Consider the following 23,614-nt stretch of genomic DNA (forward strand, 5'->3'; position numbering starts at 1 on the left):
TCTAGTTCTTGCCCTCCTTAACTTCTCTGCAATATCTGACACTACTGGCACTGCCTCCCTCTTGGGATTCTTTTCCTCTCTAAATTTCCGCTGTCATTAAAATTTACTGGCTTCCTCCAGGTTCTTTTCTTCCAGTTGCCCCCTAAATATAGATTCTCTTGAAAGTTCTGACCTTGGCTCTGTTCTCTGTCCTCAGTCTCTCTCGGAAACATCATGGATTCCCACAGCTTCAGTTATCACCTCCGTGCCAACGATTTTCAAACATCTTTAGTCTTCTCAGTCCCACATTTACAAATACTACTTGTATTATCTGGCCCCACCCTCTCTCTCTCCAGTCCTATTTCTCACTCTGATCCTGTCTGGCTACTGCCCACACCTTACAATGACACTAAGCTGCACAGTAAGTAACCACAGTTATACCAAATAATAGTTTTTAATTGTTCCTTTCAAATGCAAGTATAGGCACCAGTTAGCCAACTACTCTGATAGTTAGCCAGTTAATTAAAGAATATTATAACTTTCAAGGACCGCCGAGATTTTAGTGAAACTCCCCTCATTTACAGATAAAATACAGCCCAGAGAAGTGACGTGAATGATTTGAAATACGATATCAAATAAGTAGCAGAGCCAGATACATCAGGTCCCATTTTGACTAAATCACACTGCTTCTGATATGGAGTACAGAACCAAAAGGACAAATACCCTCAGGGTGTTTACTATCTAACTAGGGACATGAAACAAATACACACACGCGCGCGCGCGCGCGCGCACACACACACACACACACACACACACACACACCCCAATATTTCTATCACATAAGCTCACTGTATGCAGATGAAGTTGAGCTGAGACCGATCAAGGAATGCTCCCTGGAGAAGATAAAGCTGAACTGGATTTAGAAGTGGGTTAAGAATAAAACAACCAGAAAGCAGTTTCTTTGGGTTTCTTTCCCATAATTTTTTTTTAAGTTTTTGGACAATAAACACAAGGAACATATTCAATATGAGAAGACTGGATTGTTCATTAAATCTCTATTTAGAATTCAGTATGAAAAGGATGTGGTAATAAGAACAAAAATAAAATATACATATATAATGAGGTAAAAAAAAGAATTCAGTATAAATCCAAGTGATATTGTAGAATCTTGAAAGTAAATGAAAGCTCCAATGACAATCTACTATTATCTCAGAATGTTACTGTTCCTTGACTCCTCATCTACTTTACCGTTTAAGACTGCTTCATCTCCTTTTACTCCACTACTCAGCAGCCATGTGGTTGTGGGCAGGATGCTCTACCTCACTAAGTCTCAGTTTCTTTATGTGTAAAATGGAAATGATAAACTCTACCTCATATAATTGATCATTTATTCAGCTCCTTGTGTTCCAAATAAGACCATTCATTCCCCCCTAGCCCCCAGCCCTCATCAGCAGGAGTTACGAAAGGACATCAGAAATCCAAGTGCTCTGGAAGAGTAAGACTGTGTGCCTCCATCTCTCCATAGCCTCCCCAACATCACTGGCAAGTGAAGAGTAGATCCCAGAATTCTGAGTGATCTCTACAGGACCTCACCCTTCCCTCCCCCTCAATACTCAGTCTCCCTACATTCCATTATCCCATCTTAAAAACTGTAAGGACTAACTTCATTATACCCTTTATCTCTGTTTACAACAGTTCCCACAAGAAGTCAGAACCACCAGACTAATTCCCTCCTCTCATCTCATCTTCCATTCACTCCCCCCCAACTCCTGTGCTTCTGAATTTCAAGGTCAATCATCAGCAAAATATCCTCTACCTTGCTCTCCCTTAAATAGTCTCTTTACCTTTTACTCTAACTAAAGCCTCGTTTTTCCCCCTGAGAACACTGCTCTCCCTACAGCCCTTTCATATGGAAAAATAAGCCCTCTTATTTTCTCATCAATATCTCTCTCCCACAACTGGGCCTGGAAATTAGGCCTTGTTCTCCATTGCCACTTTCAGACTATTCTTCCTCTCCATGTCTAAAAACCCCAACCATTCAATCTTATGTCATCAGGCTATACTACCTTCTACCCTTCCTTGCTGAGGTCAACGACCAGTCTCTAACTCACTCTCCCCCACTCCTTGAAGAATTAGCTTCAGGCTCACCCTCTTTCTAATATCAACACAATTGCCATAATTCTTATTGATTTCAATATCCATATAAATGAATATTCCAACACTCTGGCCTCTCAGTGCCTTACCTCCTCTCCACCAATGATCTTGTCCTCCACTCTACCTCAGAACCTAATGATTCTATTTCAAATGTCATAAAACACTGGCATTCCCAATTAACTGACCTCCATAATTTAAATTTCAAACATTCTACTAACTACCAGCTCATCTCTCTAGGACCCTAGCCAACATCTTTTAATTGTTCAATTCCACCAAGGCCTCCACTATTCCTACTGTCTTTCACTGTCTCTATTTCATGACCTTATTTCTCTTTCCCCAACTTATTAAATTCTATAGCCCGTAATTACAATCATCTCTGGTCCTCGCCTGCTTCATGGTACTTACCTGGCAACACCCAAATGCTAGTTAAGCCAACCCTATGCCTACTCCAGATCTGTACCCATACAGTTGGATTAGTGTAGAGAAATACACACAACCATATGGCCTGGACTCACTTTGAATACATGATCACTCACCTCAACCAAGCCCTTAATACTGCCCAGCAAACACACTACATTTCCCTAATCCATATGTTCTCCCATTCTTCCAGACAACTATTTCATATGGCCTTTTCTTTCCTCATCCTCTACCATCCTCTCCGTCTTGAATTTAGTAGGTGATCTAGATTCCCATTTCACTGAAAAATACAGAAGTAATCAAAATATATCTTTCACAGGCTCCCTCAATTACAACCTCTTTGCATCAGTGCATACGTACTCTGCCTTCCTTTCTCTTACTGTAGGGAAAGCATCCATACTTCCATCTAAAGCCAGCTCCTCCACTGAACTATCTCCCCTCATCTTCACAAGAAAATCTCTCCAGCAATTCTTCCCTCTGGTTCCTGTATCATAAAAATTTTCCTCTCTTCTCAATCATTCCAGTCAGCGTAGAAACATGCTATTATTTCTCTTAAATTACCCTCCAGATACCACTTCGCTTCTCTGAGCTTCCTTACAGCAAAACTCCTTGAAACAGATGTCTACTCACTGCTTCCAATTCCTCACTTCTCATTCTCTCTGAACCCACTTCCAATGCGCCAACAAAAATGCTTTTGTCAGGCCATCAAGAACCTGCACTTTGCTAAATTCAATTGTCAATACTTAGTCCTCGTCTATAAGCAGCATTTGACATAGCTGATCCTTCCTTCTTGAAATACTTTCTATCCTTGGCTTCCAAAACACTGTACTCTTACGGCTACATCACGAGCCTTTCTTCCTCTCAGGTCTCCTGTAGTGATTCCTTCTCACTTCTGAATCTCCTTACACTGGAGTACCCCTAAACTCTCAGTCCTTGAAACTTATCTTCTCTATGTACACCTCCCCTCCTTAATAATTTCATCCAGTCTCACAACTTTAACATCTCTAAATTGATGAACCCAAATGTATAGCATTATCCCACACTTTTCTCTTGAATTCCAGATTCCAATAACTTATTTATGTAACACCTCCAGGTGAACAACATGCCCCAAACCAAATTCCTGCTCTTCTTCCTGAAACCAGCTCTAACATCTTAGTAAATGTTAATTCTATCCTTCTATACTTTCTTGAGCCAAAAAGTCTGGAGTCAACTTTGACTCTTCTCCTACACTACATGTTCAATCCATCAGGAAATCCTATTGGCTGAACCCTCAAAACATGTCTAGTATCCAATCATTTCTCTCTCCTCTTCGGCTACTACCATCATCTCCCTCCTGGATGATTCCAATTGCCTACAAACCAGTCTCCCTGCTTCTGCATCCTAGTCTGTTCTTAACACAGCAGCCACAGTGATCCTTCTGAAACATCTGACATAGTCACTCCTCGGCCAAAAACCTTCCACTACCTTCCCATCTCACTCAAAACAAAAGCCAAAGTCCTTAATACGGCCCAAAAGGCTTTCACATCTGCCCCCACCCTTACCTCCCTGACCTCATCTTCTACTATTCCCCCCTCTGCTCCTTTGCACTATAACAACACAGAAGCCCTTGCTGTTCCTCAAACACACCAGGCAAGCTCCCACTTCAAGTCCTTCGTATCTTCCATTACCTCTATCTGTAACTCTCTTCTCCTAGATATTCCATTTCTTCCTTTACTTTCTTCAGCTTTTTTGCTCAGATGTTGCCTACTTAGTGAGACCTTCCCTGGCCATTCTATTTAAAATTGCAAACAACTCCAAACCCACCCACTCATTCTCTATTTATCCTCCCTGCTTTATTTTTCCCAAAACACTCATTGCTATCTGACATACTTTTTGTTTTACTTATTTATTTTCTGTTTCCTCCATTTAGTTAATACTTGCTGAGTACTTACTTACCACATGCCAGAAACAGTTCACATACTGATAAAGATTAAATAAAATAATGCATGCAAAGAGCTTAGCACATTACCTGACAGAAACACCTTAACAATGTAAAATACTATTTTTATCTAATGGATGCTGGAATGGGATGCTGCCTACTGTCATCAGAGAACACCAGTTTAACAGAATGAGGTTAAACACAGGGTTGAAGAATTAAAACAAATGAAACTCTAACAATTTTATCCTTAAAGAAGCAAGGAGCTAAATTATCCATAATCAGATAGTCTCTGCCAGAGAAAATGTAATACAATTTATTTAAAACATGACAAGAAAGCAAAAATAACTTCTGGAAAAGGAAATTTCATATTTCCCCTCTAGCAACCAGTTCCAATTATTAAATCATTGTTGGAAACATAAGATCCTTTCTGCTTTCAACACAAATGCCGTGTACTATGTCATTTCATGACCAAAAAGGGAAGTCTACCATTAAGCGTTTAATAATGGATTATTATAAGTAACCATACTGCAAAGCACCTTCACAGTATGAAGCATGGGACACTTTGGAGGATGCTAACACACAAACTATTCTCTCACCCCAACTAGGACATGTAAGCTTAAGCTACAAGAAGAGAAAGGAAAATTAGGTCTCGTAAACCATGGAAAGTCATTTAGCCTCTCAGAGCCTCAATTTCATACTGCAAAGTAGGGATAAAAATACTGATACTTGTTCTTATCTCACTGGGTAGTTCTAAAATGATGTGAAAATGCTATCTAAGCATTAAGAGTCTTTTATATATAAACACCACTACTAAGGGGGGCGGGGAGGGACCAGCATCCAACAACTGATAATGTACTAAAATATGGAAAATGAAGTTACTGTTAAAATGTTTAAGATATACATGGGGCTATCTAAGAAACAAGGCATCTTCTCAGGAAGACTTTCCACATTAACACCATTCCTCCTGGATGACTCCTTGGATATATACCCTCCTCATCACATTCATCTTTGAGTCACAGCTATTTCTTACGGTTCTTTGCTAATGTTTTCAAGCAAGCTTACGTTTTCTAGTTAGGTAAAATGTGCAAAATAAATGCTTATGTACCAAGAAAACTTCCCAAATAAAAATCAGAGCTCCTCAGAGGTTAGCATTTAGGACATATCCATTATATTTAAAATGGTAAGCCAGACCTATTTACACTAAAATAATTTAAAGGAATAACTGATTTATAGGAAAAGACATTAAATAAATGTCTATTTATATTTGAGATGATCAAATCTATCATGACAAACAGTAAAAGACTCGTGGAAAAGTCACCAGATGTCCAGAAAAAAAAAAAAAATCACATCATCTTATTTTTGACAAAAGCCAAATTGGATAGAATTTAGGCACACAAATGAAAAGATGACATAGTCACAGGTTCATGGTCCAAATACTTTTTTTTTAATGACCATTAGTTTCATAACAGTTTCACAGAGTGATTCAAAGAGTCAAGATGAAAAGAATTGTGGTGTTACTATTCAAATTAAACTATAACCGTTCCATAGTATCTGCTTTAATCATGAAATGTCACCTGCCCTCAATGACAAAAAGGATTCTTCCAAATGTATGCTTAAATGAGAAATACAACTATGGTTCCAAACTAAGCAATCATTCTCCACTATCCATATTCCATTTAATTGACAGTCTACCAAAAGGGTCATTTCCTGTACCCAATGCCTCTTTTCCTTGATGAGAGTGATCTCCAAAATGGAGCAGAAGTGTTGAGGAAGTGAGGGGCTTTGTGAATGATGACATTCAAGTCATAAGGAAGACCTGAGGGGTGGAGCTGCTATACAAGATGGTCTCAAAGTTCAAATCTAAGGTTCTATGATTCAGAGCATAAAAATCCTAGAGATAAAATTCTAGGATTATAAATGAAGAGTTATGGTTCTAACTATTGGAAATATTTGCTAAACTGGATTTTAACATTTTTAATATCCCTTTCAGCTCTTGATAGTCATAATGCCCCCAACTCTTCCCTCTTATACACACTCATGCATACATACATAGAAATAAACTATTGTCCCATATGAAAATGTGATTCAAAGACTTCTCCGTCAACATTATTTCTTACGTATACTGCATAAACTTTCCCTATGAAAAGGCCGTCACACAGCAGCAACATCGTGAAATTTTATTCATTTTCAATTAGTGTGGGCACTTTTCTGCCCAAACCTTTTATCAGAATTGTTATTAAGAAATAGTATCAAATTATAATCATTCTGTTCCTATAAATCCTTTAATGGAGGTATAAAAAAACACTGACAAGGTTCAAATACCTAAGCCATAAATAAATACAACATTCCCTGGCCCTGGATAACCTGCAGGTTATTAATAAGGTTCAGAATAATGGCAAGGTAAGTGTACTTCGGAACAAAAACAATCATAATACCTCAAGGGTAGGCCAAACAATTTCTGCCCTCAAGAGCAGTAATGTCTGTACTTAGAGAAGGGTGCTATGTCAAAAAAAAGTATAAATAAAACACACATTTTAGAAATTAATAAAGTTGTTATAGAGAGAATATTTTCTCAAAAGCTACAAAACTGATAAAAATATAACCAGCACTGTGGAATACTCTTGTTACTAATACTAATTATTCTTTATACTTATTCATATGTAGACTGCTTTTCTCAGGAGGCTCAAAATATCTCAGAATAAAACTGCATGATATTCTAAATTCTGATCCGTTGTATAATCCTTTGGAAGACCAGTTAAAGATTATATGAACATGCAAACAATTTACATTCTCAGATGTGCTTATCCAAATTTGCAGAGCCATGGCCATTGTAAATGGGAAACCATTCCCAGTAGAACTCCCCTCTTTAACCCACTTCTTATTCTACCCTAAACTATATTATTCTCTTTATTCCTAATTTAAAGGAATCAAGTCAATATTATTTAAATGTTAACTTCTGGCTCCGCAAAATAACCAAATGAACATACACACATACCTATGAAAGAACTGAACTTAGCTTTATAGTGACTAAGAGAGGCATAATACAGGACAGCACTATCATACTATTTTTCAATAGTCCTGCCACTATCTCAGCCAGAGTGATGCAGTTTTCTTTCCACCACAAGATCAAAACAGAAATCCCATCATCTGACTCTTAGTCTTTCCCGCACATTTACTGGTATGTTGTTATTGCAACAGAATATCTTTTTCCCTTGCTACACTATTCCTAAGAGCAAGGTTCCACCCTTTCGGTCTCAAAAGTTCTACTATGTCAAAGTGTAGCATTTAGGCGAACAGAGTTATACAAACTAAGCATTGGTAGGAAGATAGAAATTACTCTTTATATGCTTTTCAAAATATATAGTATTAAATAAGGTACTCTCCACTTTTCAACTTTTGTTTGTTTCAGTTAGATTTTTTTAAAGTTATACTTATTCCTGAGAATTAATCAGGCTAAAAACTTGCTAATTATGTCTAAACAAATGAATTTTTGTACCTACCACAAAAGTATTTCTTGCCTCAATACTAGTGAACTTACAAGCATCCCTGGTAATGCTGCAAAGGCAGAAAAATCTGTCTCCAGATAGCAGGGGTCACTTATCAATTCCAAATATTCCCATGCCTCAAAGTATCCCTCAGCTTCCTTCAAGGATGGAGACTAAGAATCTCTACCTCCACTAAAGGCCTCTTAGCCATCTTCCCTCTGGCTCTTCACACTCTTCCCCTCCATTTGCGGGGCAGGAACTTCCTAAGTCTCCTATTTCACACCCTCCCCTCTCATAGACATTTACTGACATCACCAATGTATCATGTACTGGGGACAGTGTTGAAAACAGATTCATTTTCTTCAAGGGACTTATGGTCTAAGGAAGATGCTGGATATCTAAGTATCTCATAATAGTAAAATGTGGGACTGAAAGGATATAAAGGACGCAATGGAAACACAGAAGAGAACACAAAGCATAGAGCACAGATGCAGAAGTGCTCAGTAGCTGAAAATATGAGCTGCAGGGTCACAAGGACTTGGTTTCCCGCTTAGCAAATAATTCAAGCAAGTTACTTAACCTAATTTCTTTCTTTATAAAATAAGGTAATGATATCTTATTAAGACCATAGTAAGGATAAAAAACATGACCTGTAGAAAGCAATTCGTACTAAATACTTAACTGGTAGAAAGCGTTCAATGAATAGCATCATGGAAATACAAGAGTACCCTTGTCAGAAAGGAAAACAGTATGAAATCAGAAATAAGGGTCTCCTTTTAAAAAGGAACCCACTAATTAAATTAAAATGAAGCAGAGCCCTTGGCCCTAAAAGTACTTTTCACTCAGATGTACACTGTAAAATGTCTTCATTTGACTAAGATAACTAAACGTATAAACTTTCAAACGTAAAAAAAAAAGTTTTAGTTAACGGACGAATCACTGAATACTAAGCACAAATATCAAGGGGAAAATTTTTTAATACATATAAATATGTACATATTATACACAACACACACACACACACACACACACACCCTCACACACATGCATACATGCATCCTGTGTAACTTCTGATAGACTCAAGCAGAAGACTGGCCCAAAGCTTCAATCACAAAACCAATTCCATCACCAGTATTTTTCAATGTAACTGTTAGCAAAGCACTGACCCTCGTTGACTCTGCTGGTTTGCTGGACTGTTAATGGAATTAACATTACTTTATTGTCAATCGCACCAACACTGGTGGTATTTCACAATAAAATTCAAGCACTAAATGATGCCAAAAATATAGTTATACTCCTCTTAGTTCTCCTGATGTAACATTTCAAAATCCCATAAAAACATTTCTAGCAAAAGTGAAAAAGTGTGTCTGAAAATTAGGGATGCAGATAAACATACCAACATTTTACACTCTTAATTCAAAACAACCTAGAAACAAGTCACCTATCTTTCCATATATCCTAGTAAACAATGCCTCCCGAGGATTTAATTTCTTTTATTTCCAGTCATTACTGACTATAATCATTACAATAAGATTTAAATCACTTGCCTTATTTAAACTGCTTCACTCCTACTGCTAATTCAATTTTTCTTCAGTATTCCATGGAAAGAAAAGGTTCTTTTCAAAAAAGTATTCTCCTGTAAGTAATGTCCTGAACACATACATAGTATGTTTGCCCAAGAACATTAAAGAATGTATTCTACGTTCTGACTGTGAACGAGCTTTTCTAGAAATGCAAATTTTGCTGTCAATACTTACACAATGGACTACAGTGCATAAGCACTGTTCATGCTCTATTAGTCATTCTTTGGGAAATTTTATTAAAAAAAAAAAGGGCCTGCAGTGTGTATAATGCACTTAGGATACAAAAGACGTATTGTCAGAATATTTGCAGGATCTCCAAAATAGAAAAACAACTCCCCCAACAAATTAATTACAGCTTATAGTAATTATTTTTTTAAATGCTACACCAGAAATCTGAATTTCTTAACTTAACCAATCTATAGTATAAAAGAAATGACATAAGTGATCTTACCATCATGGCATCTGATTGACAGATGAGAGCCTACATTTTGTATTCTTCTGAGAAACAAAGGAGATCTGAGCTCTGAGACAGCTGGTGCAGTGCATGTTGGCACTTAGTCTGGAAAATCCCTAGGTTCTGAGGTACACATGACCTTGGATACAGTTTAATTTGTATTATTTTATTTTCAGGTCTATCAACTACATTTCCCTAACTAAAAGTTAGGGCATATTACTTGGTAATGCAACAGAAAGTGTGAAAAACCAGGTTGTATAGAAATGGTTTACATACATGTTTTTCTTCTGCAGAGTATTATTTCTTCAAAGATCCTATCTGGAAATATAAATAAATAGGTAAAAGCCAAAGTATTCTAGCCAAAATGAGTGTGTCCACGGGGAATGGGGTGAGAATTGGACAGGAGGAGGGACTTTCAGTCTCAGCACCAATCCCAACACCCTCAGCAACTCCTTAAAAGAGTTTCTCAGAATCCCTTCAAAAATCCTGATCCAAACTCTGATGTGAGCTGAAATTAAAACTCACATGGATTCATAAGTAGCCTAGAGAGGAAAAGTTAGCAATTTAGCTGGGAAAAATGTGGCACTAAACTGAAAGTTGAAAGAATAGAGCTCAAAGCACACTACATTGAAATTGCATTTCCTTTCAGAAATGAACACTTCCATCCAAATTGAAGTATAAGGGCAGAAACACTAAAAAGAGGAGAGTTGACCTATTCTGTAAATGCTTGCTCAACAAACACTTTTAACTGGACAAACAATAGAAAACACACGGGGAATTCATGCTTTGATAAATGACCTTGCATGTAATTTTCTCATTCCATCATGCAAATCTGAATTCATTATTAAAACCATGAAGTCACATATCCATTCTTTAGGCTATCTAGACAGACATTTTGTTTTCCCAAGACAGAGAAAAACAAATTATTACTATTAATTGGTAACGACCCCATCAGCATAATGAGATATTACTTTTCTGCACAAACTTCAGTCATATAAGTGAATAGGTGTTTTATTTTGTTTTGTCCTGCACTCACTAAAACATTTTGTAGGAAAATAAGAGCATTCAACGTCTCTTCCTCTTCCTAGCCTGGAATGGTTAAATTAAAAATCTAATGTATTGGCATCATTCTGTGATTTATCCCTTCTTAATTTTGAATACTATTCTCTATTTACCAGATTAAGCTGGTTGTTTTTTCTTGCTTGTTTTTGCCTTTTTTTCCTCTATCTGTATAAAAAGGATGAGGAAAACATCTCTCTTTTAAAGTACTTTTAGAATAATAATACTTAACGTTAGTATAGCCTTTTACAAATGTCAAAGAGCTCTCATACACATTTATCTTCCATACATATTACCAACTCTGGGGCTAGATTGCCTGGTACTAAATTCTGGTTCTACCACCCTGTTGTGACCTCAAGGAAGTTACTTAACCTCTCTGTGCCTCAGATTCCTCATCTGTAAAGTGGGGATAATGATAATTCTTATACCTCACGGGACTGTTATGAAAATTAAATGAATATATATAAAATAGTTAAAACAGTGCCTACTACATGGTACACACTACACAGGCATTAACTATTCTTTTAAATTATTGTCATCAGCATAAGTCACCATATTTAGGTCTCACAGCGATTCTGTAAAAATAGGACAGCAAGTATCATTTTACCCTTTTTCCAGATAAGGGAATCAGGCTCAGAGAAATCAAGGGACTCATCCAAGGTCATAGTTAAGAAGTAGAATCCGAACTAAAAACCACAGGCCTAAGAAAGTATCAAGGAATACAATGAAGGAATTATACTGCGTGATAAGGCTCCTTTTTAGAACCACCATATTTACAATTTTAAGTCTGTGGTTACAAAAAGAGCAAACAAAAATATTTCATGGGAAGAAAATTTTAAATTACAAAAATACAGCTTATTAGAAATGAATATGTGATCTTAAAATGTCTTTAAAAATCTTACAGTTAAAACATGTCCCAAAATTTCCGGAAAATTGAGTAATAGCATTTTATAGTTAAACTCAGTCGTTAATTTGAGAATTACAGAATATTTCAAAGAAACTTGGATAACGACATTTACTAATGTAAGGTTACAATTCAGTAACTATCAATATACCATACACAATACAATATAAAACACATACAACACTAAAATTAATTCAAATACATATAGTTCAGAAAATACTTTAGAATAATTTAGTCCCTCAGAGATATTGTGAATATCAACTACAACAATGGAGTATCATAAATATAAATGACTTCAATTATTTAAGGTCTCTGGCATGGTATACAAAGTATCAGCTTCTGTACAATGCAAATAAAACCACTCCTAATAATAGCTTATAGAATACAAAGGAAAAAAAACAAAGTTTTAACAGTAACCTGTTCATACTATTTATCAAGCACCTACTATTTGCAAAGCACTATGCTAGCTACCCATCATTCAAAAAGGAAATCAGATCCTTCCTTTTCAGAAGCATAAAATTTAAAGACCAAGTAGGGATAGTGCCATGGGGGGAATAAACGGTTTTTTTCCTCTTCCTGGACTACCAGGGGTTTCCCCCAACCCCAGTGATTTCAAAATCAGAACCAGTCATATATCTGACTAAAGATGAAGAAACAAACAGTTGATGTTCTTCAGTTATTTTTTCAGTTACTTTTTTCAGGAACAGTGATGAACTGCCTATGATTTTATATATATACGCTGTCTGGCCTAATAAAACCCACAACGTGACTTGAAGTCTAGGAGTCAGCAGATCACTTCTGGCACTAAATATCTCCATGACTTTGGAGAAAACATCACCAACCATTCCTGGCCTTCTAACACTTATGGTGCCTTTGGGTAAAGTTATTAAACTTCTCTAGGTCGTTCCCTCAACTGCAAACTTATAGAGCTGTACTAGAATCCAAAAAGTAACTGGATCGGTGGGGTTCTCACTTTAAGTAAAGACTCCTGGGCCCACTCCCAGTGATTCAGAATGTCTGTCCTGGAACCCAGGAAGCTAAGTGTTCACCAAGCACCACAAGTGACTGAGATGTGCAGGCGGGCCTCAGCCACACTTGAGAAATTAACTACATGATCTCTAATGTACCAACTGTATAAAAAGATGACATAACAAGATGACATAACTTATTTCAGAAACAAGGTCTTAGGAATTCTGGATCTAGCTCAATGTTCAGGACATAATCTATGTTAAACAAATACTTACAGAGAGTAAGAAAGGAAGGAAGGGAGCTGGTAAAGACAGAAGGGAAGGCAGGGAGGAGGCTAGCTAGCTTACTGGTCATAGTTCTGCCAAGAAACATAAAGAATGATAGTAAAATTAAAACTGTGCAAAACATACATCAGCAGCTAGAAAGCGAAGACCTCAGTCTCTACACACGTACAATTTTAAATACAACATAACCCCCTGTGAAAGTGCAAAGTACTAAGGAGAAAAAAGCAAAAAACAGTACATGGAAGCCAAAAGAATCCTAATGGAAAATTACTGATGACTAAAACTTAGTGGCTGTTTTCCCTAGGTAGAAGAGAACAGAATTTTAAGAACTAGGACTTGGAATTGGGACTAAAGTTTGAAGTTACTGGTTAGTCATATGCATAAATTGCATTTGGGGTAATATATGAATTGCAGAAATATTGTTGGCAATATTCCCTTCTGTCCATTTTTTATTTCCATTTTCCCATTCACTTACATTATAATTTTTGAGATGTTTTATCTTCACTTCTGATGATCTTCAAATGTCAATGGCTCTTAACACATTAACTGTAAACAAACACAAAGGAACTTAGGGGAATTCAGATATTTAAGGAACCCTACAGTAAAGTATTCTAAAGTATTCTGTGAAGCCTACAGGGGAGGGAGGGTTGGGAAGAGGCATCATGTTTACTTGCTTTTTTATTTATCTGATGTTCAAAATGTAAAACTATTCTTCTGAATGAAAATGATACTATCCTCTTAATCATCAGGCAAAGAAAAAAAAATCCTGTTTTCTGTCAGAAGAAAAAACATTCAAAGCTAGAGAAAATTCTCTCCAAAGATGGACATTCTGAATTCACTAATGTATTGTGTACCTTATCCTTCTCCTGCTCAGCAGTACAGCTGGTCAAGGAAACTCATTTCCTCATCAAAACAACCCAACTGACCTGCCCTGGGACTGCCCTTAACTACCAAGTTTTGCCCTGGAGCTGGGGCACCAGATCGTCAGGTATGATGAGCTCATTACGGCACAGAGACTCTGACGTTAAAAATGACTTGGGTTCAAATGTCAAACTGCTCTCCCTAATCTTCAGTTTTCTCATCTGTAAAATGGAAACAGTAATACTGTTTATTTTATACAGTTATGAGGATTATATGAGAAAATGCATATAAGGGATTTACCACTATGCCTAGCATATAGTAAGCACTCAATAAATGTTAAGTGCTATTATTTATATTATTATTATTGGGACTGTTGATATTAATACTATTAATTGTTTACTACAACAACTTTCTACCACTTGAAAAGCAAAGCTTATCTCAGATGTTCATATTTTTAGGTACTGCCTTTGGTTAAAATGGAAGAGTATTATCCAATACTAGTAACAGAGGACATTCATATCATATTAAAATTTTATTTTTGACATGTGCTGCATTTCCCGGCTCAACTCAAGAAAATTAAGGCTCATAATCACTAGCCCATCATCAGCCAAAGTTATTACACCTTTTGCTAATATACAACCTCCTAACAAAGGCCTAGGTGAACAACTATTCACTTGCTGTTTTCAGTAATGGCAATTCTGTTAAGAAGATGGATACATTTGTAACCCATGCCTATTAAACCCTATGAGCACAATGAATAATGCTGTATCAACCCAGAAGAGACTCTTCTACCCTCCTCTACTTATCCCCAAATGATTAAACTCCTCTGTTTGCTTAAAATATTAATATTTAAGTTAGATGACACAAAAATGCATAAAACACTGAGTTCCCTGAATTTTCAATCAAACCTTTAGGTTGAAGATGTAAAAATAAACATAAGATACTGGCAAAAGCATTCATAAATTAACATAACCCAAAATGGCCTGCTTTATTTCTCTTATGAAGACCAAAGATTTTGAACTGAAATGAGAGAAAATACCTAAGTATGACCTGATGCAATATTCTAGGGGGAGATACAACACATGGATACATGGCTTGGAAATGAACGCCAAACTGCAGAGGAGTAATCAGTGTAGGCCATCATCCTCATACCACCACTACTTTACCAGGCAACTCCTTGAGCTCTTCAAATGAAATAACAGCTGATCATTTCTCATCTGATTTCTATTTGCCTTTCTCTTAATCACCTGGCAATTAATAAGTCTATCCCCTTTATGGTCCTAGATTAAGATTATAAAAATCTGGCCCAAGATAATACAAACAAAAAAAAGTAAAAAGCTTATAAACTCAAGAGTTTAGAGCATTCCAAGATACAGTTCTCTATTTCGGTCTGCTATGATATATCATCTCTTTCCAAGCATCTTCTATTATGGTCATTGCAGGCAAATCTAAGAACGCCTTTGGCATAAATTAAGTGTTGTACACTCAAACTGAAAAATATTTTCCTTGCTTTAAGATGATTTATTTGTATACGTGGAAGAAGCTGCTGACTATCTCCAATACCCATTCTCTCCTATTCCTTAGAGATAGACCTCCAATGTCCAGCTCAGAATAAAGCCTCCCAGAAGAGACTACATATCCTAGCCTCCGTTGTGGCTAGGTATGGCCATGGGACCATGATCTGGCCAACTGGATGTAAGCTTAAAGGCGGTATGTGACTTCAAAAAAAGTATTCTTTACATAGAGGAACATGCCTCTCTTCTTCCCTTCCTCCTTCCTTTCAACTAATGAAGATCCAATGGGTAAAGCATTGCAATAGCAATTTCAGTTTTTGAGCTAACACTGGAATGTAACATACACTAAGTCAGAAAGAGTCTGTGTCCTTGATACTTTATATCCGCTATATCAGATCTGTATTAACTATCTCCGGGCTTTTACCGTGGGGGGAAAAAAAAACACAAAATTATCTGTTTTAAGCCACTGTTAGTTTGATTTTCTGTTATACTCTAAACCTAAATCCTAACTTTAAAAAAATAATAAAGAGTTTTCCAAGTAAGTGTATTTAGGTTTTTTGAAGTGTATAGGTTGAAACATTTTAAAAGTTAATTTTTTTTATATTGAAAACATAGCATTTGCCCTTATTTAATCTAGACTAAGAAGTACTTAAAGAGGTCAAGAGTTAATCACATCCAGTAAAGAGTCTTTGAAAGAAGGAAAGTTCATCAGCAATTACTGCATGGGTACTATGTACTTGGCCAGGAGAAGAATTGTGAAGCTTGCTCATTAGTGGTCTATAGTGATGACAACATTGGTACGTATAGAGAAACACATTAAGAGGGATAAGCACAATCAGTTCTGTGTAATAAAGCTACAAGAAAGGGAATTGAGGTTATTATTTTCATTAAGAGGGCATCTTCTCTAGTCCCTTTAATTTTAAGAACCTTGTATCAATCTTTTCATTTTACATAGTTCCGCTTTTAACCTGACTTCCTGTGGAATGCAGGCTTATAAGATCACTCCCTATCCATATCACCTCTCAATAGTTTTAATCCTACCCACTGATTTAACTAAATTATAGAGTAGGCCCAGAGATGGCAAGTGCTTTACCTATTCAAAACTAACTTCCTTTAAAAAGAGAAAATATTCTATACTAATCTAGAGAATGGTCAAGTCCTGAATCACATGCAACCTTTGTCCCTGATGAATTTGAATACAATAGCATTAACTGGCAGCTTTCCAAAATAAACTCACTGCTTACTGCACATCTGTATCTGGGTTATTTCCTTCCCTTGGACATAATCCTTTATTGGTTCAGGTGATGGCCTCCTGGAATTCTTTATAATACTTTTTTAATATGTATGTTACCACTAATGCATCTCACCAAGGATCTATTTTTAAGAAAACCCTAAAACATATATTCTTGATTTGGTGTTCTTTCTTGTAGCTACGAAAGAAAAAAGCTCAGGAAATTTCCAAAAAGCGAGATACAATAAATCCACAAGAGATGACTTTTACCTCTCACTACTTCAGTCAGTATTTTTACAAAAGTGCTAAGTAACAGGCTTATAGTAGTTCTAACACAGACCTTAATCTAGTCCATTTCAACTAATATTGATGGAGTTACTAGGCAACAATCAGGAAAAGACCCAAGACAATGGTTCTCAAACTTCAGCATGCATCAGGATCACCTGGAGGTCTTATTAAAATACAAACTGCGGTCTCCACCCCCAAAGCTTTTGATTCAGTTAGACTTGAGGTAGGCCCAGGAAATCTGTATTTTAACAAATTCCCAAGGGATGCTGATGCTACTGTCCTGGAACTACTGACCTATATTAATAGAAGACTATTGATGATAGCATAAGGAAGAAAGAATAAAACATACACAGGACCCAGTCTCAGCCTTAGTATTAACTTGTATACTTTTGATTGGTAAGTAATTTAAATGTTCTTCCAGAAAGATATATACAATTACTGATTAGTTCACAAGAATATTGGATCTTATCTAACAGAACTTTAAGGTTCTTTTAGGGTCCTGTTATAATGAAACCCAAAATAAGTAATTTTTAGGCTACCAAAATGTTCAATGTCTGATGCAAGGTGTTAATAACAAGGCCAAGGTTGGAGATTCAACCTATTAGCTTCACTTTGTTCTGTAGCTATAGTTTCTACCACCAATCAGGCCAGCTGCCTCAGAAGACATGCCAAGAGTCAAAAGGAGTATTGGTAAGAATGTGTGATTGGATACAAATCCATCACCACTACTGAAAAAACAACCTAAAAGGATGTTTCCTACTTACATCACCTCTAAGTAACCTTGGGGCTGAAACTAGAAATGAGACCTTATGACAAAATGTATTTTAGAAATCTTAAAAACTCTCCTACCTCTTCAGGCTGTAAGTACCATCAAAACTCATAGAAACAGAAATCCAGGATCTACTGTTTTCAAATGATGATAATTTTAAGGAAGACATGCAATTCAAAAATCTAATTAGTTGGAGCTACTTTTTTGATTACATTATGTGCACCTCCCCTCTGATTTTTTTTAATCTAAGTTAAACGTAAATACAGAATGCTCATAAATACTAACGACTATACAGACTAGAAATCAACTGATAACCCAAAATCATCTGAGACAAACAAGTGGTACCCAGAGTAATTAGAAAATGAGGATATATATATATAGGATGAAAGAAATATACATTAAATAAAATGACTGAAAAAATAAATTAGAGAGAAAGAGACCAAAGTAATCAAGACAGATGGAAAATCCGGTAGGCTAAGGAAACAATGTTGTGAAGACATGCAGGAGTGGGCACAGAAAAGATAATGCAGCCAATAAAATAGCTCAGGGTGTCAAGAGGCTTCATGCAAGGGTAACTTCCCAGCTTGAACCTGAAGTTGTGACTTTACAGGCCAAATCCACATAAGAAAACCCTTTTTAATTCTTTGAATAGAAACAGCAAATAAGACAAGTGGGGTGAACATTCAGTCAACATTTCTTTATTCAATCATTCACTGGGCACATATTCAGCACCAGATATATTAGCATGTGATTATGCACTGTAAAAAGTAATCAAAGAAACTCACTTAAGCAGTACATTTTATAACAGTGTACAAAATGGAAAACCAGACTAAGAAGGCAGAATAGTACCAATATAGTATCAAATTCTGCTGTATAACTTCTACAATTCTAAGGCTCAGGCCTACCCTAGCTACCATATCCAGCCTACAGTGTTGTTTTATCAATATCCTACACAAGAATCAGAGCAAAACCAACAAGAAGAAAATTATGGAATACAGCCAGATAAACAGTGTGCTGAAGTGAATTTTTTCACAACTCTCTCTCTCTGTGGGGCAGAACATGTGTGATGAATGGACAATAGCAGGATATACAAGAGCTGCTGAACAGCTCACTGAAGTAGACAATACCAAGCAGGACTCACCAAAGAAAATTACTTTTTTTAAGGATGCAAGATGATGTAATTCCTAATCATATACAGTTGATTAGGAAACTGCTATGTGAATATCATATTAAGAATGAAACTGTTCTTCTGTGACCAAAGATATCAGGCCTATGATGACCTAGAAGGCAAAGCTAGAGCAACGGCAATTCTGAGCTGACTACAGATTTATAGATACATACATAGGCAGTAGATATATAAATATCAAGATTCAATATATGCTTAGTGTGAACTACAGATCCCACAAGAGCTAGTCACCCAACTTAAATGGAGTGTGTCATTTTCCAAAAAACAATGGGCAACCACATAGGTTACAGTACTATTTCTCAGATTTATATTCTTCCTACTTCCAGAACAGTGTAAAACATTTTACAAATTAACACATTTAAACATAATATTTAAAATGAATTCATCTAACAGAAGTACTTGAAGAAATTAAAGATGAGTATATTACCAACTTCAGTTATAAATCTGACTTAAGTCTTTTGCCAAATTGAAGATGCATTAATAGTTTCCATTTTCAAACAAATAGGAAATATAATTTTTTGCATAAACAATTTTCCTTGGAACTAAACTCAGCAGAAATTCGTTAATCAAATGTGTAAAAGACAATCTGTAACACACTGAACAGTATTATTAACTATTATTCTACAGGAGATATCAAAACAATTTCACAAGGCAATTTCCTAATTGAAAATTTGAAAATGAAAATTTCCTAATTGTATAAAACAAAAGCATAACTACAATTTAAGGGTGAGATTTCTGCAAAAGGCTGAGATAATACAGTTCAAACACCAATATTTTGCTTTATTATAGGCTAACAAAAGTAATAAACTTAATCTGGGTAGCCACTTAACATTGCTTTTATAACCGCAGTTGTCCACCCCCATCCCCCATGTACTAGAATCATCTGTGACTGTTACCCTAAATTAAGTTTAAAATTAGGCTTTCTAACAAGTGTCTACAATGCAGCTTTTCTATAATGTTGATTAAAGAGAATACCACAAACAGGTGTAATGATTCATGAAATAAAAGATATGAAAGAATTTAGCAGGGTGGACTGTATACAGTAGACAATCAAATGTTATTTTTCCACCTTCTAGAGAAGAGGAATAAAAGCTGGCATTTTCCTGTGGAAGTAGAGTCATACTTATATTTTTGTCTGGAGGGGATGAAACTAACATACTCTAGTCAAAATTCAAGGAGTTCTTAATTTTCTCAAATTCATATGTAACATAATGTTTCATTAAGAAGTTAAAAATGTATATATATAAACTTTAAAGTTGCTGGACTTTTTTTTTTTTTTTAGAAAATAATTGTGCTTAAGTGGCACAGGTAGGTACATTAGTTTGTAATACTAACAGACATTTATTTAGTGTAATTGCAAAAATTCATAACAAAGGTTATTATCATCAAGTATTATCATTAAGATAAAGAATTTTAGAGCTCCAAAGGACCTTACAGGTTTTCTAGATCAACCCCCTTATTTCAAAAGATGAAAAAACTGCAGACTGGAAAGGTTAAATGATACAGGCCAAATCACTAGCTGAGCCTAGGACTTTAAAAGAGCCTGAGCCTCCTGACTTCCAGTACTTTCTTTCTAACAACACTATGCTACCTCCTGTGGTTCCAAATCCTCTCCCTTGGATGAGATTACTAGTTGCCTCATTTTTGTTCTTTACATTCTATCCTGAGCCATAGTTGTCATTCGTAATTCTCCCATAAAATTGTAATTTTCCAACCTGTTTTCTGAATGATTTTACAGCTGAGTGTAAATCCCCAGCTTTCTAAATTTCCAAGTAATAAACATAAACTTAAAAAATACTTAAAACAAATGTACACTGTACATAATCAAACACAAAGAAAAATTCTTCTCTCCTGGATAACTCAATATACAAATTAAAAAAAAAAACATTTATTAAGCACCTCTGACAGGCAGGGTCTCTGTTTAATGCTGGTGATATGAAGATGAATACGATCCTTGTCCTCAAGTAGCTTACAGCCTAGTAGAGAAGACAATTAAACCAACAATTACACTGTGCTTGTCAAGGACTCTGAAAACAGTGTGGGCAGGTTGCTATGAACGCATTTAGGAGAATCTAATTTAGAACGGTGGGATCAGCTAATGATTTCCCAATGAGGTCCCGAACAGCCACAGGAAAAACAATGGCAGTATCACCCATATCTAGCAGAATCCAAAGTGAATTAGAAGACACAGAGCAACTTCAATTTATTCACAGGAAAAAATGAAAATAGTGTTTTCACAGCGGTTTAGTATCTAATAACTCTCTAATAACAACTAGACTATTTTTCAATGGAAAAGAACCTGATTTCATTGTGGCCATATAACAAATACAGGTCTTCCAATTATTTCTTAATAAAATTTTAAATCATTATTTTAAAACCAAAGGAAAAAACTGCGTCTGAAACACGTGTAGTTAACATTCACAACAGCTCTCTGCAAAGCTGCATAGTAAAGTCCTCCTCAAAATCCCATCTGGTACAAGAGAAATAACCTGGAGAACCGGTAGCCCAAGAAGGAAGAAAACTACCACTCATTAGTTACTCGGGAATAATGACTTTCAGCTGCAAGATTCAGACCAGAGAAGCACAGTGGTGGGTATTTTTACTTACATTTTAAAGCAAAGGGGGGGGGGGCGGGGGTGGAGATCAGAATGTAAGGAAAATAGTAAAAGAAATAAGTGAAGCGAAGGGAAAGAGACGAAAGAGTCGGCAAGAAACCAAAAAGCAAAGACTTAAAGACGAATGGAGGAAACACTGGAGGATGATTCTGGAAAGAGTGGTCAAGAAAGAAAGGCAGGGAGGAAATGGGGGGAGGGCTATACAAAAAATGAATTAAGAAGTAATGAAAGATTAGAGAATGTAATGAACCGGGGCTTCCCCAACCGCGGATAAAACGACCTCGGAATACAAAAGGTAGAGGAGCCGAAAGAGAAGCAGTGAGTTTTAACCTCCTCTTTCCCAGCCTCTAACCCCCAGAGAGGGAGAAAGAAGACGTTCCCAGTCCTAAGGAAGGAATTCCGGCGCAGTCTTCTGGAACCAGAGGCGGCGAGCTGGGGCACCATCCAGCGAGGCCCCGGCCCCTCTTCATCCCCCTCGGACGCTGGGCAAGGCCCTGGGCGTCCCGGTTACCTGGACAGGGAATCCACGCTGGGTGGCCGTGCTACTGCCGGCTGGGAGCCAAGACTCTCGCAACTCGAGCTCTTCTCCATGGCGCGGCGGAGGCAGCGGGAGAGAAAGCCTGCAGCGACCTCCGCGACTGCCGGGCTGGAGAAACGGAGGGCGGAGTGCGACTGGCAGGGGCCGCGGTCAGGCCCGCGCCGGCCCAGGAGGGAGACCGGAAGCGGCCATGTTCCCCCAGCTTGCACCGCGCGCGGGGGCTGCCGGGGAGCCGGAGGACTCCGCGGCGCCCTCAGACGCCCGCCCCCCACGCGCCACGCACGCTGTGACCCCCAGCGCCCCCACGCGCCGCGCCAGCTGTGTCCGCCGTGCCTCCGCTGGTCGATGGGAAAGTGAGGGGGCAGCACCGGAGGGGAGGGGATTCCGGGAGGCAGGAGGGACCAGGGCTGCGGAAGGAGGGGACATTTTAAAAATAAGAGAGAGGAAACAGGGAATGTTACGAACGAGCGTCTCAAGAGAAGAAAGAGACAAGGACCTTAAGGACGGGGAAGATTGTGACAGGAATGTGGAGGTCAGGGAAAGTGGGAGGACAGAGTAATAAAGGAACGTGGGCAAACAGTAGGATGAGGGGGCAGAGGGACTTGGGGAATGAGGAAGGGAGGAAGAGAACATAGGGACGCGTAAAGGATAAGGATGTGAGAGATGAGATGGCAAAATGTTCACCGGATTGGGGGCTGAAAATAATGATTAAATAGTTGTTCATTAAATCATAAAGACTGCTTTAGAGTTAGTCATGCATTCAAATCCTGCCTCTGCCAGTTATTTGCAGTGTAATTCAAGGCATGGAACATCAGCTTCCCTATCTTTAAAAAAGGAATAATAATAGCTTCAGAGATTAAATGAGTTAATACATGTTAAATGCTTAAAATAATGCTTGATACATAGAAAATACTCAAATGTAAGTAGTATTACTACTGTCTCCGTAGGGGTTGTTAGGATGGAATGGACTAATGTATATCAACAGTTTCTAAAACAACTTCAAAAATGGTGGCTGTAGGAGGGGAAGATGTAGGAAGCAGGGCTGAGAAGTAAGCAAGTGATTGGTATGGGAAGGGTAATAGGGAAAGTATAAAACAGGTAGAGAAAAAGTTAATGTTCATTCTATTTCCGTTGCACCCCTGGCCCAGCATTGTAGAAAGGGCACTAGAACAGAAGCTGAAACTTTCAGTCCTACTGTGAGTTGGATTAAAGTCTCTGTGGTCTGGAAGTGTCTGAAGGGGAAAATCACTTTTGGCATTAATCCATTGTCCACACAAAAACAGTATGAAAGAGGAAATGGGGAAGGAACTGTTAATTGTGTGAAAAGATTAGACACATATACTGTTGGATGCAGTGGTGTTGGACAGAGGGCAAACTTTTAGTAATGTTTCCCTGTCCTCTCAAAT

The 23,614-nt window shown here is 37.3% G+C and overlaps 1 protein-coding gene across 8 annotated transcripts in view; it reads right to left on the bottom strand.

The window, feature by feature from the left end:
* Positions 1 to 22,534, bottom strand: part of MTMR2 (myotubularin related protein 2) — a 108,489-nt gene extending 85,955 nt beyond the window's left edge. For 2 of the 8 annotated variants that reach the window (XM_079930345.1, XM_079930344.1), the window contains exons 1-2: positions 22,182 to 22,349; positions 20,955 to 21,031 (exon numbers count right to left, since the gene is read on the bottom strand). Coding sequence is in view for 2 of the 8 variants with exons in the window: in XM_079930346.1 (XP_079786472.1) it covers positions 22,182 to 22,261 (80 nt within the window). In the remaining 6 variants the exon portion in view is untranslated. Of the gene's footprint in view, positions 1 to 10,266; positions 10,309 to 13,681; positions 13,774 to 20,954; positions 21,032 to 22,181 lie in introns of those variants that run through there. The other 6 variants (XM_079930341.1, XM_079930340.1, XM_079930343.1 and 3 more) reach the window with 6 other exon arrangements.
* Between the last annotated feature and the right edge of the window lie 1,080 nt (positions 22,535 to 23,614).

The sequence above is a fragment of the Stenella coeruleoalba genome, assembly GCF_951394435.1.
Source record: "Stenella coeruleoalba genome assembly, chromosome: 8".
Classification (NCBI taxonomy): Eukaryota; Metazoa; Chordata; class Mammalia; order Artiodactyla; family Delphinidae; genus Stenella; species Stenella coeruleoalba.